This window comes from Microtus ochrogaster, unplaced genomic scaffold (genome assembly GCF_000317375.1).
Source record: "Microtus ochrogaster isolate Prairie Vole_2 unplaced genomic scaffold, MicOch1.0 UNK33, whole genome shotgun sequence".
NCBI lineage: Eukaryota > Metazoa > Chordata > Mammalia > Rodentia > Cricetidae > Microtus > Microtus ochrogaster.
In genome coordinates, this window is record NW_004949131.1 from 2,541,593 (window position 1) to 2,564,205 (window position 22,613).

At 44.6% G+C, this 22,613-nt stretch overlaps 1 protein-coding gene across 1 annotated transcript in view; it reads right to left on the reverse strand.

Moving 5' to 3' along the window:
• LOC101995212 (collagen alpha-6(VI) chain) overlaps positions 1-22,613 on the reverse strand; it is a 102,721-nt gene that overhangs the window by 77,366 nt on the left and 2,742 nt on the right. The window contains exons 3-10 of the mRNA XM_005368499.2: positions 22,235-22,610; positions 20,199-20,819; positions 18,580-19,140; positions 17,323-17,880; positions 14,469-15,044; positions 10,909-11,478; positions 3,610-3,953; positions 3,440-3,518 (exon numbers count right to left, since the gene is read on the reverse strand). Of these exons, the coding sequence (XP_005368556.1) occupies positions 3,440-3,518; positions 3,610-3,953; positions 10,909-11,478; positions 14,469-15,044; positions 17,323-17,880; positions 18,580-19,140; positions 20,199-20,819; positions 22,235-22,610 (3,685 nt within the window). The remainder of the gene's footprint in view (positions 1-3,439; positions 3,519-3,609; positions 3,954-10,908; positions 11,479-14,468; positions 15,045-17,322; positions 17,881-18,579; positions 19,141-20,198; positions 20,820-22,234; positions 22,611-22,613) is intronic.

The following is a 22,613-nucleotide window of genomic DNA, read 5'->3' on the forward strand; positions in this document are numbered from 1 at the left end:
TCAGGCAGAGAACTTGCTTAGTATGTGTGATGGGCCAGGTTCAAGCCTTACTTCTGTTGAAAAAAAAAGCAAAACAAAACATACACAATGGGTGTTTATGGGCAGGAGAGATGACTCAGCAGTTAAGATCACTGGCTGCTCTTGCAGAGGATCTGGGTTCGGTTCTAGGAACCCACATGGTGCCTTGAAACCACATATCAATCCGGCTCCTCTTCTGGTCTCTGAAGCCCCCTGCACACATGTGATACACACAAACTAATGCACACACACAGATAATAAAATGGATGCTTCCAATGACCTCATAAGGAACTGATGCTCCAACTATAACTTTAGGTGGGAGCAAATGACAGTCACTGAGGCAGGGTCTCATAAGCCTTAGAATTTTATAGATCAGAATATTTCAAACAGAATTCTAGGGTTGAGGGTAGGGTTGCCATTGGCTGGTTTTGAAAACTGAGAATTAAGTAACTCTGGCAGTCATCCTGGCTGATGGTTACATTCATGTTCTTTAATAGCTGCCGTGTACCAGGAAGACAGTCACATGATCCACATGCCTTATCTTATTCATGCCCTGTAGGTGTTCAGATGTGAGTGTAACCATATTTCACAGACAAGAAAACTGAGGCGTAGAGAAGTTAAATCCTTGACTTACTACACACTTCAGGTTTCCATGCGGCCTAATTCCTAAGCCTTACACTCAAGGACATTTTACCCAAAATGTGCTGAAGACAGAATCACGGAGAGTCATTCGCTGATGGATGTGTGAGGCTCTATCTGGATGGGATGTGGAGACCAAAACCCCACAGTAGATAGAGAAATATTCAAGGACCTCATTGCGTCAAGGGCCCTTCTTAGAGAAGTCCATATTCTGTGGTTTGAATGAAGAGGATGAGGGGAGCCCTCCCAGGGCCTGCGGGGGTGGCTCGGATTTGAGGAGAGGCAGCTAGAGTGGTTAGTAACAGGGAGAAAGGTTCACGAGTCGGATGTCCAGCTTGCTCCGGTTTGTCTGGGGCTTTTCTGGTGTCAGCCTTGTAAATTCTTGACCTGTCCCAGACAAACTAGGGCAACGGGTCACCCTTCTAGACTAAGCACGAGGGGGAGTCTGTGGGGCGGACTGGGACAGTGATGCTGTGCCGCTCACTGGGCATTAGTGAAGGGGGAGGGCATGCTTCTGGATCTAGTCAGAAAAGGAAAGTCTTTTCCCATCTGCTTTTCCTTACACGTCCAGGAAATGCAAAATGTGAGCATTACGAGATCCATGGGATAGTGACATGTCAGAAATATGCACAGAACTATTATTTATGAGCATTCTCAGAACTGGAGTGTTCAGTACTCCTCCCTTCAGACACATTCAATAATGAGTCCCACAGCCTCCCTAACAACGTCTTCTAAGAGCCAAGAAAGAGAAAGCTCCAAATGTTGTGAGAATAAAGAACCCCTGAGGAAATTCTAGGGCATTTGACTTTTAAATAGTAATGAGCTAACTCAAACCCAGTCTACATGCATAAATTACAGAGCCACGCCCACTGTCATTACTTTCTCCTCTCTTCCTGTTGCATGAGGACTGCCTAGTCTGTATGATATGTGATCTTGAACTAAAGCGGCCTCCTAGGTCAGCGTATCATCAGTGGAAGTATCTGGGAAGCCAGGGACAAGGGTCTTCCTTGTCCCTTTTGAGAGCCTTATGATGTTCTTAAGAGGATGCTACCATCACCATTCCTTTGTTCCTTTATCAAAGAGTCTAAATATTTCTGAACATATATCTTCTGAAGTTGATGCATGTAACAGGCTTTTTGGGGGGGCCACCAATCAGCTCCCAAATCATGACATGGGGACTCTTTTTTTTTTTTTTTTTTATTTTATTTTCGAGACAGGGTTTCTCCTTAGCTTTTGGTTCCTGTCCTGGGACTAGCTCTTGTAGGCCAGGCTGGCCTCGAACTCACAGAGATCCACCTGCCTCTGCCTCCCGAGTTCTGGGATTAAAGGCGTATGCCACCACTGCCCGGATGGGACTCATTGTTAGTTATGAATGTCTGGCTTTATCTATGCTCATTTCTAGCTGGCTCTTATAACTTGACTTGTCTCTCTTCATCTACAACAAAACTATCCTCTCAAACTAGGTGACCCAAAGTCTTATCCTTAATCCTAATTAAAATCTGTTTAGAACTCAGAAACAAAGACCAAGATTGGATAGAATTAAGAGAAGGAAGCTTTATAAATATAAATAAAGGGTAAAATAAAAACCTTTACTGTATATCTGTAAATCCATAGAACTCTGAAATTTAAGTTAAGGAGAGAACTTAGCAGGAAAGACAGTTTCTGGCCAACCCACATTAGTGAACCCAATAGGCAGGCCCTGTACTAGACCAGGCTCCCTGGAAGCAGACCCTGATGTACGGTTTGGATACATACAATATGTTAAAAAGTCCCCAGAAGAAAGGATGTGAAGGACAGGGCAGTACCCAAGTAATACCCCAGCTTTGACTTGACCTCAGAAAGTTCTGGAGCATAGATCACAGCCTCCATGTCACTTGACACACACCAAGGCCCAGCTCCTTATTCTGCCCAAGAAAGAGGGAAGTGGCTTTCTGGGTGATGGAACTCCCATGGGCCAATGGCAATTCTTCAGAGACTACACAGCTCTGAGTGATTGGCAGGTGGGTGATCCTGCCAACAAAGAATATGTGGGTGTGAGAGCAGCGCCCACTTATGGGAAACTGGTCCTGATTCAGAACATGTGGTTGCTTTTTGCCTCTACTGCCCCATATCTTGAATGGAGGAGTCAGGAGGGCTGTTGGTGCTAAAAGCTAAATGCTTGGCTCCTGTGCTTTGAGGCTGCACGACCATCATGGCTGGTCCTTCTGCGGTCCGAAGGAAAGAATTACAAAACCCCAGCACACAAGGAAACTCATCCAAAAAAATGCTTGCAAGTCTGGAAATGGTTAGTGTCGGGAGGAAGCCATCCAGCACTTGTTCCTTGGCCACTTGTTCCTGTTCACTGCCATGCGACAGAAGTAGCAATGTTGACAACATGCGGGAAGATGGGAAGGAGCTGCCTCCAGGAAAGGCTCGAAGAACACACACAGTAAGAAGGGGAAGCGCAGAGCCCTGGTCAGTGTGCTGTTTTATACACATGGACCATGAGAGGCATGAGAGATCCAAGTGCTCCGAGGGGACATGATTGCCAAATTCAGGGTCAGTAACATACCTGGAAACAATGGAGTTGAGTTCTGAAATGACAAAGTGAATAAGCAGCCGGGCATAGTGGTTCGTACCTGTCATCCCAACACTCAAGTGATTAAGAAGAGGACTGCCCTGAGTTTGAGGTCGACTTGGGTTACATGAGATGCTCCAGGCTAGCCTTGGCTACAAAATAAAAGCCTATCTAAAATAAGTAAAAATAGTTCACCCCTTTCCTACCCCTCCCCCAGTTCAGTACCTTCCTTTCTGAGTTCATCGGATTTCTGTTCCAGTTTTTCAGTATCGTCATCCACGCCATCTGAAAACAGAAGGACCACCTAGGGAAGGTTTCAGAAAAAAATGAGGGAAAAATTAGCAAACCGTTTACTGAAAAACCGCAGATCAACATGCGAACTAACTCCATCTTACCTTCCCTCGGGCAGCCGACTTATTCTGAAAAGTGTCCCACAGAGAGCTCAGCAGGTTTGTGTTGAGGCGGGATGGCCCGTTCACTGTCACAACTTGCAGGCTGCTCAGTATGTTGTCGCTGTAGATCTCAAACTTGGAGGGGTATCTTTCCACAGCGTTTGTCACTTGAAAAGCGATGCTCACCTGAGTCTCGGTGCCCACCTCGCAGCTCACCCCGTTGAGGGAGCTGATGGCACGTAAGATGTCTTGGAGGTAGGCCTCCATCCAAGGCTGACCTTCGAGCAAAGTCTGCCCCCTCTGCTGACTTGAGATATCAAATCCAACCACCACATCCACAAAACAATCTAGGATGCAAGGGGAAGAGTCTCTTGTTAGGATTACCACCACACTAATGTGATTCTGACGCACGTCTGATTCTAGGGGCTAAGAAGTCCAATTTCTATTCTAGGTAGAAAGTAGGAAAACAAGGAAAAGCCTGGAACAGGGAAAAACCACAAACTCACTCTTCAACGACTTGTAGAATAATAAGACTACTTTTTTTTTTTTCAGTTGGAATTTGAATCTGGATGATTCTTCGACAACCAAAATGCTAAATGATTCTATTCTAGCCATTAAAAACACATTGTGATGTATCCAATCCCTTAAGTAACTCTAAGGCATCTTGTGGAAATGGCAGTAATCTAAAACACATTCCGATAGCACTACTTAACAACTGAGGTCATTGACAAATATTAAATTATAATAGGAGGGAGAGAAAAGTAAAAACATTTGAACAGAGAAAGTCATTCAGAAGCAAAAAAAAAAAAGCACACAGGAAAGTTTGGCTCATTTATCTTTCTAGAAGCATCGAGTCAATTTTGATCATCTTTAACATCCACCCAGAGAAGAAATCAATATAAAAGGGAGGGAAGGAGGGAAGGAGGGAAGGAGGGAAGGAAGGAAAAACTGTTGAGATCTTTCTTAAGTCCTCCAGGTGAAGAGACCTGGCAATTCAGTTATTCAACTTGTCCATGCCTTTAGGAGTCAGCCGTCTGGGGAGCCAGGACACTGCCATTCGGGATTCTAGAGCCTTGGAGCGGTACTGCATTTAAAGGTCTTTGTTGTTATCTCATTAACTCCTGGGAAGTTTCAGCATCGAAGACATTTGGATGGGCTTGATATTTTAAGCTGAGCTCCCTAAAGGCAGATAGTTTGAGAAGGATAAAATTCTAATGACATGCGTGCTTTTCTTTCAAGAATGTCTGAGCTGCTTAACTCACTCCAACCTTTTCCTGCCTTCTCGACACATGGAGCTTGGTGTTAAAAACAAATTAAAAAGCTAAAAAAAAATGTTTATATACATTGCTTAAATCAGCAGTTTTTAGATTGTGTGTGTGTGTGTGTGTCTGGCATCTAGTATGCCAAAAACAGTCTAAGTCCCTCATGTTTAATAAAAATTGGCAAATGGTTCCATAATATCATAATCAATGGAACAGAACTCGCTGAACAAGTCCAGGCCAAACAGCCACATGACTAAGTGCAATGGGGAATGAGGAGAAGCTGGCAAGGAAATTTTCATGGATTGGCCCAGAAAGATCTGTGCCTGAGAAATTTGGGGAACTGAAGTCTTCCATGAGGAGGCTTGCTTCAAAGGGAATCTGTCAGTGGCGACCTAAACTCATGGGAGGCAGAGATAGTTTGAGAAGTAAACTAGGCAGGATAAGGTTGATTTTCAAAGGTCATGAAGAATTAAACTAGGGTCACTTTTCTTAACCACAAAACCCAAGAGATTATATGTTTCAACTAAGAATACAAAAGAGCAGATTTGGTGGGATAGTCATACTCCTGTCTGCCATGCCCGGCCCCAAAGCTGAATCTAATTATCTGATTCTTTTATTTGTCAAGGTCTTTATTTAGAGCTGATGGTAGCATATTCATATTCTTAGTATGAAAAAAATCCTGTTTTGGGGCCAGTGAGGAGGTGGGAAAGGTCCTTCTGCCAAGCCTGATGATCCAAGTTCAATTCCCACAACCCACATAGCCGAAGGAGAGAACTGACTCCTGCCAAGTTGTCCTCTGGCCTCCACATGCCTGTGGCACACGTGCCCCACCCTTAAATGCACACAATAAATAAATCGGCAGGGGGGGGGATCAAGACACTGTTGCAGGCTGAGGTACATTAATAAGATTAGGCACCAGTGGTCTTAAAGAAAATGGGCTAAGTTGTTGGGTGAAAGAGGAAAGACTTTACTTGTGTGGGGCATTTCCACCAGCTGCTCCTTGTTTTCCATTTTGAATCATTGTGCACTGTGAGACTCAAGCATGCCCAGGATTTATGAAGGGGAAAATAAGACTCAAATAGTAATTGTGTCCCAACGTTCAGCATGTTTGATGGAGGAGAGGACCCATGAGGCTGGAGTGTAGCTCAGTGGTACTTGCCTAGCATGGATGAAGTCAATCCCCTGCACCCAGCACCAAACTGAAACCCCCAAAACAAGCCAAGCAAATGTCCAGATTGAAGCCTGGGTAACTTTAAAACACACCAAACTACTGACTGACCTCTGTGGTTGGAGGATTTTATAACTTCAGAGCAGGCATCCCATAACATCCTTGCGCATGCCTTTGAAGCCTTATCAGGGCCCATGCTAGCCTCATCAGCTCTCAGCTCATGGGATGACTTCAAAGCCCTGCATTCTTGTTTGCTGGGCTAACGACTTCAAGTTTATCTTAAGAGCACTTTGTCTTTTCATATCCATGCTTGTTTCCTTACTTTAAAAGAAAGGCTTTAAAGATATTTGCTTATGGGGGCCCTGCATGGGGGTGAGGTCAGAGGGCAACTTGCAGGGCTCATTTCCCTCCTTGAGCCATGTGGGTTCCAGAATGGAGCTCGGGTTGCCAGTTTAGGGGCAAGTGCCTCTCCTGTCAGAGCCATCTCGTTGGCATAGCAACTGCATCTTTTAAAAATAACTCGCTACTTGGAGTTAAGATTCCCATTTTTAAACTTTCTCATGCACTCAAGTAAAAACTAGAGTGTTCGAAGATAATTTTCTACCTAATAATTTAAAATGAGCATCTCTTGTGAAATAGAAAATTCATGGAGAAGACTTGGCTGGAATAACCAGACACATTCCAAAGTCAGAGCAGTGTCTAAAGCAAAATGCAGGAAGACAGCGGCCCCTGACCAACTTCATGACCTTCAACCTTTGACCTATCCATTGGGTTCTTGTAACAGGTGTGAGGCTGGAGCTTGGGAAAATACTTTTGGAGAGAATTGTTGATGTACTCTGCGCGTTCTCCCACACACAAAGAGAAGCAATTTCTTCTTTAATTCAAGAGAAAGGGGCCCAAAAAAGTAGTTTCAAGTTAACTTAAGCCTAGAAATTCAAAGAGCAAGCCCGAGGGTTCCTGCAAAAAAGGAGCAGTCATTTCCAGGACTGTGCATTTTGGACTTGCTGCTGTGGCCTCAGGAACTGGTAGAAGCAAGCAGTAAAAGGAACTATTTCAGGATCCCCAGACCCTCCACTCAAGAGGAGGGGCAGGGAGAGCTCAGAAAAAAAAAAGAGCCAGAATCATCTCCAGATGTTCAGGGGCTAAGGAAGGGATATGGACAATCTTGAATTCAGACATACCTATCTCTTCTTGTATGCATGCAAATTTTTCTGTCCTATCTGCCAGCTCTCAAATGACCAAATGGAGACTTACTAATTATAAAAGCTCAGCCAATAGCTTAGATGATGTGGGAATCCCTTCTGTATGAGATGAATATGCTTTATTTCCAATGGTTATTAAAGAAGCTTGGTGTAGGAGGTTCTTCTGTTTATGTCTTGCTTTCATTGGTTAATGAATAAAAAAACTGCTTTGGGCCTGATAGGGCAGAACTTAGGTAGGCAGAGAAGACAGAACTGAATGCTGGGAAGGAGGGAGGAGTGAGAGACGCCATGGATCTCCTGCCTGAGACAGACACTGGTTAGAATCTTGCTGGTAAGCCACAGTCACATGGCGATACACAGATCAATAGAAATGGGTTAAATTAAGATGTAAGAGTTAGCCAATAAGAAGTTAGAGCTACCCACACACTGAGACAATGGGGATGTTCTATTGGGAACTCACCAAGGCCAGCTGGCCTGGGTCTGAAAAAGCCTGGGATAAAACCGGACTCTCTGAACATAGTGGACAATGAGGACTACTGAGAACTCAAGAACAATGGCAATGGGTTTCTGATCCTACTGCACGTACTGGCTTTGTAGGAGCCTAGGCAGTTTGGATGCTCAACTTACTAGACCTGAATGGAGGTGGGTGGTCCTTGGACTTCCCACAGGGCAGGGAACCCTGATTGCTCTTTGGGCTGAGGAGGGGGAGGACTTAATTGGGAGAGGGGGAGAGAAATGGGAGGTGGTGGCGGGGAAGAGACAGAAATCTTTAATAAATAAATAAATTAAAAAAAATAAAAATTAAAAAGAGGAAAAAAAAAAGAAGTAAGCTAGCCGGGAGGCAAGGACAAACAAAGGGCTACCTTCTTGTGTAATAGAAGCTGCTTCGGCCAATGGCTTAGTAGAGTAAAGCCAGACAGGAAATCTGAACAGAGATCTTTAGAGAGAGAGTAGGCAGAGTCAGAGAGATGCCATGTAGCTGCCAAAGGAGAAAGATACCAGTCACCAGCCAGAACTTTACTGGTAGGCCACAGCCTCATGGCGATATACAGAATAATAGAAATGGGTTAATTTAAAATATGAGAGTTAGATAGAAGTGTGCCTAAGCTATTGGGCAAACAGTATTGTAATTAGTATAGTTTCTATGTTATTATTCAGGTGTGGGCCACTGGGAAACGAATGAGCAGTCTCTGCCTACACTTAGGCTTGTTTCTAACTAGCTCTTATAACTTAAGTTAACCCATTTCTATTCATTTATGTGTTGCTGCATGACTCTTTTCCTGCATGTCTGTTTCCTCTGCATCTGCTGGTAACTCTTTTTTTTTTCTTCCCAGAATCCTCCCTGCTCCAAAAATCCTGTCTAGCTATTAGCCATTCAGCTTTTTATTAACCTAGTCCAAATGACAAATCTTCACAGTGTACAAAAAGATTATTCCACAACATCTTCTCAAAGGAACACTATTTGAGACATTCCCCTAAACTTTTTTTTTGGCTTTAGTAAGGATACAGGCGATAGGAGGAAGGAAGAGCTTCAAGGATGCTCCTACCCCAGGACCCAGCTTCAGGTGTGGGCTACCACAAAACCAGTGGCTGCCACCTGCCAAGTGCCTCTGAGCGAAATGCTTCTGTTTCTCCCACTCTTCTCTACCCTCCAGTCCATTCTAGAATGGCCAGAGACCGACACTAGTAGAAGTAGCAGGGCAAAGCCTAACGGAAGGGGTGGTATGGAAGGTAAGGAAAGAAACAATGGGAGAAATGTCGCCCACGTGTGGCCTGGTCTTGTGTGTCAGGTGAGCAGCCTGTAGCATGCTGGAAAAGTAAAACCTTGACTGGAACTTAAAGTTTCTATAGTTACAGTGGGGCAGGCATATTAATCACTAAGAGGAGACTCAAGTCTTTTAATAAGGTGACTAAAGGGAAGGTCCAGCCCTTATGAATGCATTTAATGGGTTAGTGGTAGGCAAAAATGGAGGGTGCTTTGGCCGTTCTTGGCTGTCCACGTGACTACATCTGGAATTCACTAAAACCAAGCTGCTAGACACACCTGTGAGGATTTTTTTCTTAGTTAAATCATTTGGAGTGGGTAGATCTACTTTTAGTCCAAGTCTTTTGAGATGGGAAGAACCACCTTTAATCTGGGCCACACTTCTGTGGTCCAGCCTCTTTCTGGGACAGGGAAGAAGGGAGCTCTCTTTCTTAGCCTCCTTGTTCTCACCCTTGCTAGCAAGTCCATTCCTCGCTGGCATTAGAGCCTTTTTTTCTTTGGGAGCCAAGCCATCTCCTGGAGACCAGCTGAGACACCCAGCCTGTGGACTGAACAACTGCTAGATTCTTGGATTTGCCAGTAGACAGTCATTGTTGGATTAGCTGGACCCCAGCCTGTAAACCACTCAAATGAATTCCCTTTCTATGTAAAGAGAGATTCATTCTAGCAGTTCTGTTCCTCTAGGGAACCCTGGCTGATACAGAGGAACTTGATGATTCCATGGTAGGTGGCAGGCTTGTTGAGAGGCAGGTATGAATATGCGTTTTCTCTCATAAGCCGCACGGAGATGAGCCTGGTGTTGCTCAGTCACATTCCACAAAGAAAACATTCAACTCATTTAAAAAAATGAAGCAACTTGTCCAAGAAAAGATGGCATGGAGCAGGGACCTGAAGTCGTGTCTGTCTCTAAATGAGCCTGTAGCTTTTCTTTCCTTGATTGAAGTCTGTGGCTAATGTTCACCAGGGGTACTGGGATGGAGTAATCACCAATCCATAGGGTGTCATTCATAAGAAAAAGAAGAGCGATTCTTTCAAGACACTCAACCTACCATAAAAATGTCATAATGTTCTCTCTCTCTGTGTGTGTGTGCGTGCGTGCATGTGTATGCATGTGCTTGTATGTGTGCCTGAGTGTATATGTACATTTGTACCTGGAGGCCAGAAGTCAACCTCATGTGTCAACCCCTTGGGTACCACAGACTTATTTTTGGGACAGAGTCTCACAATGCCTGGAACTAATTTACTAGGTTAGGTTGACTTTCCAGCAAGTCCCAGGGATCCCCCTGTCACCGTCTCTCCAGGTCTGGGATTACAGATATATATCACCACGTCTGGGTGTCTTATATGGGTCTTGGGGATCAAATTCAAGTACTCATGATTATTGCATAGAAGCACTCCCCTGACTTAACTCTCTAGCCCCCAAATGTAACTATTCCAAAGAAGATATTTATTGACCTCTGTGGTAAATTTTTCTAGTAAAGGTATAGACCTAGAGATGTTCTCTACATGGGAGCTTTGCTGGCACTGTGGGCCTATTGCCAGGCAACGAAAATCCATCAGGCAGTTCATTTTCTCCGTGACACATTCTGCAACCTCCGAAAGCAGAACAATGTGAACAATGGCCTCTCCCTCACACCTTCCTTCCAAAGCCAGGCATCTCTGTTCACAGAGGAGTCATGTTTCCTCTGGGAGACACTGTGAACAGAAGACTCGGGGTCTCTAACACTCTGCTTCTCATTCCACGGCTCACAGAATACACATACTTCATAGCTGTGAAAAAGTTCAAATTGAAATCCAGAGGCCCAAATCTAAATTCTCCCAGCAGGCCCAGGGGAGGTAAACAGTTGGAGGAAAATGTCAACAAAGATGGCGGGGGGAAATCAAAATGAAGAACTCAATACTTACTGCTCTCACCGCCTGAGGTACAGATGTTGCGAACGATCCTCTTCTTCACCTTCCTCAGCTCGTCGAAGTTATGCACCGTCAGTTTCTTCTCTGCTGTCCCTGTGATCTGGATCAGCTGCTGGTCGTCCACGTCCCCAATGCCCACTGAGTAGATGTCCACACCTTTGTGTCTCAGCTCCTCAGCGGCCTGAGCCACCTCGTCTTGGGACCGGCCATCTGTGAGGACCAGCAGCACCTGAGGGGTCCCTGCGTTGATCCTGCTGCCCGTGTCTGGCCGGAAGTAGTGCCTCACCTTCCTGAGTGCGTCTCCGATATGGGTGTATCCAAAGATCTGCTGAATGCTCTCAATCTGGGAGGAGATCTCCTTCTCCCCCGTGAACGCCCCCAGCAGAAACTCCGATCTGTAGCTGTCGCTGAACTGGGCCACTCCTATGCGCACTCGGTTGAGGCTGACATCAAAGTCTTGAACAACTGATGCCAGAAACTCCTTCATCTTCTGGAAGTCATTTGGATGGATGCTGTTTGACCCATCCATGAGGAAAACGAGGTCAACCTTTTCGATTTCACAATCTACAGAGAGGAAAGGAAATGAGTTAAGACCAGGAGACTTAACTTTCTTTAACCTGCCAGGAGTCAACTGGACATCTGCTGCTCTACAGAAATAGTATTTTCATATTGGTTCCTTATCTCATGCTTCTCTGTGGTCACATTAATTGGAGAATAAATAAATACAAATGATCCTTTCATAAAGACAGCAGGAGCCATGCACTGGTAACCCATCCATTCCGTGTTTCTCTTGGCTCTGTCTGCTTGATCTTGCGCCATTTTCTGTTTTGACATGCCAGAGAACCGACAGCAGTGCTATACAAAGACTTCTCTCCTCATCTGCGATCTCAGCCTCACTTTCCCAGAAGGCCAGGGACAGTAGTAGCACAGCAAACAACACTAACACATGCTCACACAGAGATTCAAATAGAAGCAGATGGTCAGTATTATTAGCTTGGCCTCCCTGGTCCAGTTGATCCAATAAATTTTTTTTTCTGGTTTATTAGGGCAAATTGTTTAAAAAGCATGCTTTCTGCTCTCTGTCTGACTTTTCTATCAGCCTCCTCTCTCTGGTGTATGTAGGCAAAAATATCAACTTAAGAAAAAATGGTTTTGAGCACATAATGTAATATAGTCAGAGATTATCCCATTGCATGATTGTGACACATACAAAACAAAGAACAAGAGAGGCCATTGCTAATAGATAGGTTATGCCCAGCACACACTCGTCTGCATCTGCTAGCTTTCTGCTAAGCCCTGTCACTTTCTCGAATTTCCAGGGTTATCAACACTGACCCAACTTAATTTTTTAAATTGCAGTTGTCAACTTCCATAGAGAATAAAAGGGCAGACCAAATTTTAGGCATTTGCTATCAAGGAAATAAAGATTTGTCCTCGTTTCTAGTAACAAACAGAAAGATTGCTAGTTTTCCAGAGAAAAAGCTAGAGGCTACATTTTAAGGAGGCAAATCTCATAACAAACAAACAAAACCAGGAAAGTTAAATAATTTTGAAAAAGAACTGTACCCACATGTTGGAATTGTGAACCAGCAGAAATTCCTCTAATAAAAACATCTTTATTATTTATTTTTTAGAGCACAAAATTGCTTTTATGTTTTTCCACCTACTAGTCTTCCTTTGTGAAAAGCAAATTCCGTCTCTTCCTGTGAAAGGCCTTAGAAAAAAGGCTAAGGCTCTCTTTCACGCTTTTTTTTTTTTTTTTGGTGGGGGAAGGAAAAGATGAGCTTACATGATAAAGCAGGTCTAGCCTGGAACTCAAGAGTGTAGCCTAGGAAGGCCTCAAACTGCCTTGGCCTGCCAAACACTAGAACTAAAGATATGCAGCACCATGTCTAGTTAGATGAAACATGCAAAATGTCAGCTGAATGCATGAGCAACGAATGAGCATGCACACACACACATTCACAAACTACACACATGCACACAGTCACATGGCCTCTAGCTGCCAGAATGGAAAGATGGGCAAAGGGAAGCCGGCTGCTCTCTGTCATAGAGCCCTCAGAGCCTGGACTGAAGTGCTTAATACCCAAGTCTGTTTTTTCAATGAACTTGGACCATAAACAAATCCAAAAAGAAACCAAGGATATTTGGCCTGAGGTAAAAATGACTTCAGGCAATGGATGATTGCCCTTACAAGAGGGCAGAGTTGGCCTAGAAAAAGACCATCCTGAGTGAGGTAACCCAGACCCAGAAAGATGAACATGGCATGTACTCACTCTTAAGTAGATACTAGCTGTAAAGCAAAGGATAACGAGCCTATAGTCCATGACCCTAGAGAAGCTAAGTAACAAGGTGAACCCTAAAAGAAACACATATAGGTTCCCCTGGGAAGGGAAAATAGACAAGAACTCCTGACAAAATTGGGAGTATGGTGGTCAGGGGAGAAGGGAGGGCAGAAGAAGATGAAGGGAGAAGGGGTGGGGGAGAAGACCTTGAGGAAAAGGATAGTCAAGATGGGGGGAGGACAGAGAAGAGAACAAGAAAAGAGATATCTTTGATTGAGGGAGCCATTATGGGGCTAGCAAGAAACCTGGCACTAGAGAAATTCCCAGGAATCCACAAGGATGACCCTGCCTAAGACCCTAAGCAATAGTTTAGAGGGTGCCTGAACTGGCCTTGCCCTGTAGTCAGATTGATGATTGTCTTAAATGTCACCATAGAATCTTCATTCAGCAACTTATGGAAACAGAGGCAGAGACCCACACTGGAGCACTGGACTGAGCTCCCAAAGTCCAGCTGAAGAGTGGGAAGAATGAGGATATGAGCAAAGAGGCCAAGACCATGATGGGGACACCCACTGAAACAGCTAATGGGAGCCCATCACCTCTGGTCAGACAGGGAAGGAACCAGCATAGAATCAAACTAGACCCCCGAATGTGGGTAACAGTTGTATGGTTGGGGCAGACTGAGGGACCACTGGCAGTAGCACCAGGATTTATCCCTACAGCTTGTACTGGCTTTTGTTGGAACCTGTTCTCTTTGGATGGACACCTTGCTCAGCCCAGATATAGTAATCTTTCCTCAGAGCAATGTGTCTTACCCTCTCTGAGGAGTGGATAGGGGTGGGGTTTGGGGGAGAAAGGTGGAAAATGGGAGGAGGGAAGGGAGTGGTAATTGGGATAGGTATGTAAAATGAAAAAAGTTTGTTTTCTTTTTTTAAAAAAAGAATTTTTTTAAAGGGGGGAAAAAGACACCTAAGTAAACCTATGTTCTAATAAAGAGAATCTTTTCAAAAACAGCAGAGTTCCCAGTGTCAGAAGAGCCCAGGTGGGAGGAAACAGTGTTTTCAAATGGTTTTCTCTTGAGGAAGAGGATAAATGAAATACCTTGAAGCACTGTCAAACTCTGAGATTCTGTAAAGTAGGAAAACCACTTCATAATTTCGGTCCCTTCTCTCCTCCCTAGAAAACTTGTTCTCAAGTGTGACGGGTTGGTGTCTCACTCATGTGGTCCTGTTTTTAATAATTGGGAGAAACTCAATTGACAGGCCTTACCGACTTTTGAAGAGTTACAGACACTGGCTGATACGTCGGAAAATATCCCTTTTAGGCCTCCAAACGTCTCTACGAAGTAGTACTTGTCACTTGAGCCTGCCATGGCTAACAGCTCCCAGCTATTGGCACCAGCAATCCCCACTGCCAGGACAAGAATGCCTTTGTCCCTCAGGGCCTTGGCGGTGGCATTGAGTTTCTCTGCATCATGAGATTCTCCATCGGTGATCACAATGAGGACTTGGGGGACCCCCTTGTGCAGACGGCTGCCCCGGGCTTCAGTGAACATGTGATCGGAGAAGGCCAGGGCCTCAGCAGTATAAGTGTTACCCCCCATGGGCTGGTCATTCTGGAGCGCTGAAATCACCTCCAACTTTGTGCCTAGGTCATCCAGATAAAACAACACTTCCGGGTCATCAGCGTACTTGAGAGCTCCAAACCGGACCTGATTTTTGCCCACGTCAGCTTTTTTTACCAGGCCAATCATAAAGTCCTTCATGATGTTGTATTCTTGATAGTCAATGCTACCAGAGCTATCGATGACAAACACAACATCCAAAACTTCAATCCGTTTGCATTCTGAAAAGAAAAAAAAAAAGAAAGAAAGATAGAAAACCATTTGAGATTCACCGTGGGAAGTCCCCCAATTTCCATTTACATGGCTGGTGTTGTCTTCAGGAACACACAGATGGTCAACTCTCTGGATAACAAAGATACCTGCTGTGCTATCTGTACTCAGGTGAGCTTTCAGAACAAGGAGAGTGTGGAGTGAAGCCTGTACCACAGTAGGAGGAGCTCGAGTGGCCATCCCAAAGTATCAGGAGTAGAATCTCAACCATTAGACCAAAAAATGGAAAATTATAACTCTGTATAGATTTTCCCATATAAATGATCCCTTTCCCATATGCTTTTATTTATACAAGCTTATTTTTAAGTTATAAGGATCTTGAGAAGCTATTGGCATCCCGTGGGGAAAAGACAAAACAACAACAGAAAGAATTTAACAGCACTACATTTTTTATCATGGTTCTATGTTGGCTGATTTCTAAGCCCACATTTTCTTCCTTTTTGACTTTTTTGAAATATTTATTTCTACTATTAGGACTCATCATAAAAAGGAGGCCAGTTCTCATTTAACTCAAGCACGTTGTCCTAACATGACACTCTGGTGAACTTGTTAAGCCTGAGGTCAGTACTACAGCAAAGATGATCAGGAAAGACCTAATTTCGAATTCATCTAAAGGAGCACATCCAGCTGTGAGTTCTAGTGGTTAACTCCTCCTTTCTGGAAAAGTGGAGTCCTGAGATGGTCATTTGGTCTTTATGTTGGGAGTACATGTTCTCCCTGAATCTTAGATAAAGTGCGGTCCAAACACATGTTAGCTCATCCGTTCTCGAGAAAAAGACCTGGGAGAAAGAACTCCCCCAGTGCCTGGCTGGCTTCCACATTTCCATCTTTTGTGGGTCATGTGGTGGACTGTTGAAAACACAAGAGCCAGTGTACTCAACACTGACCGGAGCCATGTGTAGGGAGCCAAAAAATCAAATTCCCAGGAAAGGCTGACCCTGCTGAGGAAAACTGGGTCCCTCCAGCTGTCTGCTGGCTGTGAAGATGGCTTGGCTTACTCAGGAACTCGGGAGGATGTTTGCTCAGCATTGGAGCCCTTCAAAGAACTTGTACTTATTATGGATGGCATTGCCAGGGAACAGGAACCAGATGTAGTCCCTCTCCTACCAAACACAGATAACTATCACCAAACCCTACAATGGGAGCTGAACATACCCATTGCTAGAATAACAAGACAATGTCTTTTCTTCCTTAAAAGTATGAAAATACATATTTTTCAGAGCGAATTTTCAGAATGCTTCTATCATTAAATCCAGGGGTCAAGAACAATGTGACTGCCTATGTTTGCTGGTCTTCTTCTGTTAATTTGTTTTGGAGGGAAGGTGAGAGGCTGGGGTTCAGTCCATGACCTTGAGAGAGCTCTACCACTGAGCAGCATCTTCTCCCTGGAGCTTTGGTTTGCCCGCTTCCATTATTCTGCAGTGTTGCAGGAAGAGTGGGCAGCCTGCCATTTACTTCTCTGGAAGATTCTATTGCTCAAGTTCACTAACTACAGCCATGTTTTGTAAGGTTTCGTAGAGAGTTTAAAAAACATTTCATTTGATCAAACAGATGCTAAGCTAAACATGTCTTTCTAATCAGGAGGTTATGCTCCTCTACCTCTGCCCTCAGCAGCCTTCATGTGGTCTAATGGCACAAGACATAATAAGACTGGGCCCCTCATCTGAAAGCTGGGCCAACTGTTTCAGGATTCATGCTCTATCATTGTTCGTGGGCTTGTGCTGAAACTAGGCTCAGCTGGAGTGACTGCCTTGTAGAGGTCCCGCCTCTTCTCTGTTTTGCTTTCCTTCTAGCCATCCTGGAAGTACTTCCTCAGTAGACCCCTTCCACAAGAGCTCTTGACAAACCCACTCTTTCCGGGGACCCTGACGTAAGACCTGGTAACATCACTTTTCTTAAGGGAGTAAGTCACATTAGGACTATTATTTATCTGCAAATGGGAAAAACTAGGTAGGCCAAAACCATTCCTTTATGGATTTATTTTCCTTTGGAGGGCAGTGGAGCATTGAGCCAAGGTCTTACCCTGTATTCCAGACTAGCCTTGAACTCATGGCCATTTTCCTGTCTCAGCTTGTATACTGGGATTATAGGCATGAACCACCATACCCAGCCTTTATCATTTAACTCAAAAGCTCAAAGGCACTAAAATCAAACATTTCAATTAAGAAACTTATAGCATTCGAATACAACTCTGTTTAGCCCCCCTGTTGTGACTGTGCCCATGCTTACCTTCACGGGGACTGCAGATTCCCAGAACAAGGTCATCTTCAATATGCTGCAGAATGTCAAAGTTCTCAACATAGAAAACCATCTCTTGTTTCCCACTGATCTCCTCGAGCTGGGTGACATTGGAGCCAAATACGCCCACTGAGTAGATAATCACGCCGTCTCTCCGAAGTGCTGCTGCTGGTTCCCTTACTAGGTCCTGAGCCTCACCGTCTGTGATGAGAATGAGGAACTTCCTGACATTGGGCCGGGCCCCCTTGCTGGGGCTGAAGTACTGGGACACAAAGCTCAGGGCACTGCCTGTCAAGGTTGTTTCTCCAATATGAGTCATTTGGTCGATGGCACTGGAAATGTCACTTTGGGTCATGAATGTGTTGAGCTGGAACTCCTCCTTGTTTTCGTGGCTGAACTGGACCACACCAATTTGCACCCGGTCCGCCCCAATCTGGGATTTGCTCACCAGGTTCTTCATAAACGTCTTCATCTTGCTGAAGTTTTCAGGTCCTATGCTGCCAGAACTGTCCACCAGAAACATGATGTCTGCTTTCATGTCTCTACAGGCTGTGTGGGAGAAACTGGGATATTTATTTGCATCGCTGAACATAAAAAATTAAGAGTGCATAGGAAAACCCAAGTCACAAATAATTCTATGTTCAAGCTTGGTGTGTGCCTCATTAAGACAGTAAAACAAAGCATCACAAGGCTATTCTGTTCCTTAGTAATGAAGTATGTCAACATCAGCACCACTGGGGCCAGGTCATATTTCTGTAGTAGTGCTCTGAATATCGATCTATAAAATGGCTAGCAAATACCTTCGCTTCATCCATTCTGTGGATACCAAGAAAGCTCCCTACTTAGGACATACAAAAAATTTTATCTACAAGTCACCAAATAGCCTCAGAGAGTAAAAACCCTGAGTGGAAGCCACTGATACAATGCTTCAAAGAAATTCATACAAGTTCGTTTATAAAATGAGATGTCAATCAGACGGCCATGCCCCTACGTGGGAACGTCTTTGATTGTATTATACACATGGCACCTACTCGTACATCCTGCTAGGGCTTCACTAGAAAGAATCCCTCCAAACACCTCTGTCAGTCATCAGATACCAACTTACACTACCATGGGGTTTTGCTTAGTTCTGGAGAGAAAATATAATCATACAGGGCAATAATCTCAACGTAAAAATGCATGTTGCCCCCAACTAACAGTGTCCCTTTGTGAACTGCTGTCTGAAGGCCAAGCCGCATCATCTCCTACCTTCTTCAGCACAGATCTCTTGAACCACCTCGTTCCTTATGTCCCTCAGGGCATCGAACTCATGCACGTAGAAAACTCGCTTTTCCTCTCCCACTATCTCCTGCAGCTGTGTTTGGTTGGCCTCCTTTACTCCGATAGCATGGACTCGGATGTTTTCCTCTCTCAGCCTGTGCGCAGGTTCCAGGACACTATCCTGGGACATCCCATTCGTCAGAATGACAAGGTGACATGGCACTTTGTTTCCTCGCTGCTTCTTGGCTTTCTGCAACAGCTTCAGGGTGAAGTTCAGGGCTGCACCTGTGTTGGTGTTCCCACCCATCTGCCTGATGTTCTCGATGGCTTTTCCCAAGTCAGGCTTGCTGGTGTATTTACTGATCTCAAATTCCAAGTCCCAGGTGTCGGCATACTGCACGGCTCCGACCCGTACCTTGTGGGGAGCAATGTTGAACATGGCCACCACGTCTGATAGGAAGGTCTTCATTTCGTGGAAGTCTGTGGGCTGGGTGTTCCCTGAACCATCAATGAGCAGATAGATATCCGCTTCTTCTGTGTCCACACAGGCTAAAACAGAACCAAACAGAACCAAAACATTGAATGTAGCATTCAGGGCAAACGGAAAAGAGAAAGGAGAGAAAGGAGTACAGAAAGAAAGGATAGACACCGACAGAAGAAAGACGGGAGTAGCTTCTCAGCATCAAAGACCTGCTTTCCCAGCTTGGGATAGGGCTCAGCATCAGTTGGGTGAAATGAGTTGCTTCAGACAGTGAGACTATAACCCTGATTCTCTGCCATGGATAAGGATAGCTATAGGTATAGGGAAACTAGAAGCTGCTCTCTGCAAGTTGCTTTTCTCCATTAGTAAGTTCCACTCACAGGAAAACGATCTACTGTGGAATAGATGGTGTGTAACACAGCACTGTGAGCATATGACTTCTCTTTCCTATAATCTAGAAGAAACTATTTACTTTCTACACTCTCCTAGTCCTGAGACCCACTAGGGATGTTGTCAATGGCCTTGAGTCTGAGACACAGTGATATGGTAAGTAAGCTATAAATAATCCTTGCATAATATATACAAATATGTTTACATATACACAGATATGAAAATACTTATATAGCACCCATGAGTACATATGTATAAAACAAATACCATGTACATGCAAACATACAGTCCCTTCTCTCTTAATTTGCAGGCAATAGATTGTTACTTATTAATTTGTCTTCAACATAAGTCATGTTGACCATTTATTCTCTAATTTGGCCTTGGGGTTAAAGGAAGAGAAAGAAAATAAAAATGCAGTACAGGAAAGATAAGGGAACTGGTCAGGCCAAGAATGCAAATCAGCAAAGGGGACGGAGAAGAAAATGATGATCCAGGACATAGTGAAATAACCAGCCCAGTTAAAGCCATGCCAAAGAGGACATTCCCTTCCCCATAGTCACACTGAAGTAGATTTTAGTGTCCCCCAAGCTGGACTTCCTAGAACCCAACTAAACTTAAAATTAGAGATGCGTTTGCCCACCCACCTCAGAGCCCCCAAGTCCCTTCTGTACAGACAACACACAGAAGGTGAGAATAAAGAAGCTTCTAGAACGGCCTTGTCTCAGTGAGGCTTTACCAGATTTGAGGGTTTCAGTCCGCTCTGAGAGGACAGAGACCGTGTGTGTGATTTGGTTCCGCAGCTTCTTCAGGAACGTCTGGTTGTGGGTGGCCAGCTCGGAGAAGTCGCTCAGTTTGGAGGCGAACTGCTCTGGGGGGTGGGATGCAATCTTCTCCAGTTGATCTTGGCTGGCCCCTTCTATGCCCATGGTAAAGATGGTCACTCCCTCACGCCGGAGGTTGACAGCTGCCTTGGTCACGTTGTCCTCTGACGCTCTGTGGGTCACCAGTACGGCAATCTGAGGCACCCCCTGGTTCTTCCGACTGCCCCTCTGTGTGCTGAAGACTTCCTTCCTGGTCTTTCTGAGGGCATTCCCAGTGTAGGCCTGCCCTGGGCGGGGAGACAGGTCCTGTATGTGCTGCAAGATCTCTGTCTTGTTGATACCCTTGCTCAGCGAATTGATCACCCTCGTCTCATTGCTGTAGGCCACCAGGCCTACCCTCATGCAATTTTCCTTAATGTCAAGGGCAGAGACACTTTCCTCCAGGAATGCTTTCAGATGGTCAAGGTTCTCCTGGCTGCCATTAATGGCCATATCCAACAGGAACACGACATCAGCCACAGAAGGGCCTTGGCAAGCTGTGTGGGGAAAGGAATGAATGAGTACAGTTATCCAGGAGGGTTGGGACTTCTGAGCATCACAGGACACACAGAACATACACTAGAACTCATCTGTGTACTCAAAGAAGGCATGACATGATTGCGAGGCTGAGATGACAGGGGCCAGGTTCAAAGACTGAATCTAAGCTAAGGTCCCAGCTTTAAAAATGAGATACAGGGTTTACCTTAGAGAGTTGGCCGAGGTATGAAATAATATATTCAGCATGGAGACTGGCACAGAAAAGTCATTTAATGAAGACTAGCTATTAAATGAAAAACATTTAAGTGTCGCCTTCATTAGACTCAACGGCTCAAGTCTAAGAAATGAGAACGGGTACACTTGCATTGTCAATTATTTGGGAAAGGCACTAGTGGTAAAGACTCATATTTTATAAGTTACCACCAACAAAAAAGCATTCTGTATCATCAATAGGTCATCTCAAACTGATTTAACCAAGAGGACAGACTGTAAAGAACTCAGAAGCTAATTCAGAATGAAACAGCAGAATAGGCAATGTGAGTGTATGCTACCTGACTGGAACCAGGAGACTTGATCCAGCTCTGGCTACACAAGGCTGCCTGGCACTGGGGCAGACCATATTTTAGTTCTTTGCTTCAGAACAGATTTGGATCATCAGAGGCTAGCTTTAGCGCCTTGCCATTTTTTTCATTATGTGGTCCCAGAAGCTGAAGGTTTCTCCAGGAGCAATTTTTTTTTAGTGAACCAGCAATAAAACCACAACAAGAACAAGCTAGGAAGGTGTCTCAGCGGGAATCTAGGTGGCAAGGAGAGGGTGCTGCAAACATTTTAAATTCTAGTCTGGGGCTAAATAAGTCATAGAAAACCAATCCCTGTGGGATTTATTAGTTTTTTTTTAATAGCCACAATCACTAGATCTTCTTGAACATACAGAGGTATTCAATACCTGAAAATACCACCTATTGGAGGAAAAGGGTATTCACAGAATTTTAATCCTTCTCCTACACTGATTTTTTTTTTTCAAAATCATTTTGACATTGGTCCTATGCATACAGCCTCAACCCACTGTCTTGATTAAATTTTGTTATCAATTTGACACACTTAGAAGAAAAACTGCCTCTATCAGATTGATCTGTTGGCATGCCTATGAAGCATTTTCTTGATTTATAAGTGATGTAGGAGGGCTCAACCCACTGCGGGCAGCACCATCCCTAAGCAAGTGGGAGTACATAAGAGAGCAGGCCTAGCAAGCAGCGTCCCTCTATGGTCTCTGCTTCAGTTCTTGACTGAATATTCATCTTGGCATCCCTCCACAATGGACCCCAAGCCTGTCAACTAAAATAAGCCCCTTCTCCCCACATTGCTTTTGGTCAGTGTTTTATCACAGCAACAGAAAGCAAATCAGGACACCCACCTTCTACGGCAATGTCATCAGCCGTTCCTTCCTTATACTTAGTTATGTCCTTGATGATCTCTGTCATGTTTGTGGCAAACGCACTGAGGTCTCTGACCGTCCTGAGGTTGAAATGGAACTGGGATGTGGCCATGGCCTTCAGGTTTTCCTCAGAAGCCTTCTGCACCCCCACTGAGATGATCTTCACCCCATCTTCCCTCAGGGCCTTTGAAGCCTCTTCCACATCATCCTCAGACTCGGATGAAGCCAGCACCACCAGGATTGGGGGGAACAGTTTCTTGTCTCTTCCATTTGTGGGGGCAGAGAAATAGGTCCTGTGAGCCTCTTGCAGGGCGTTTCCTATCTTCAGGGACCCACCGATGAACTGGAAGTTCTTCTT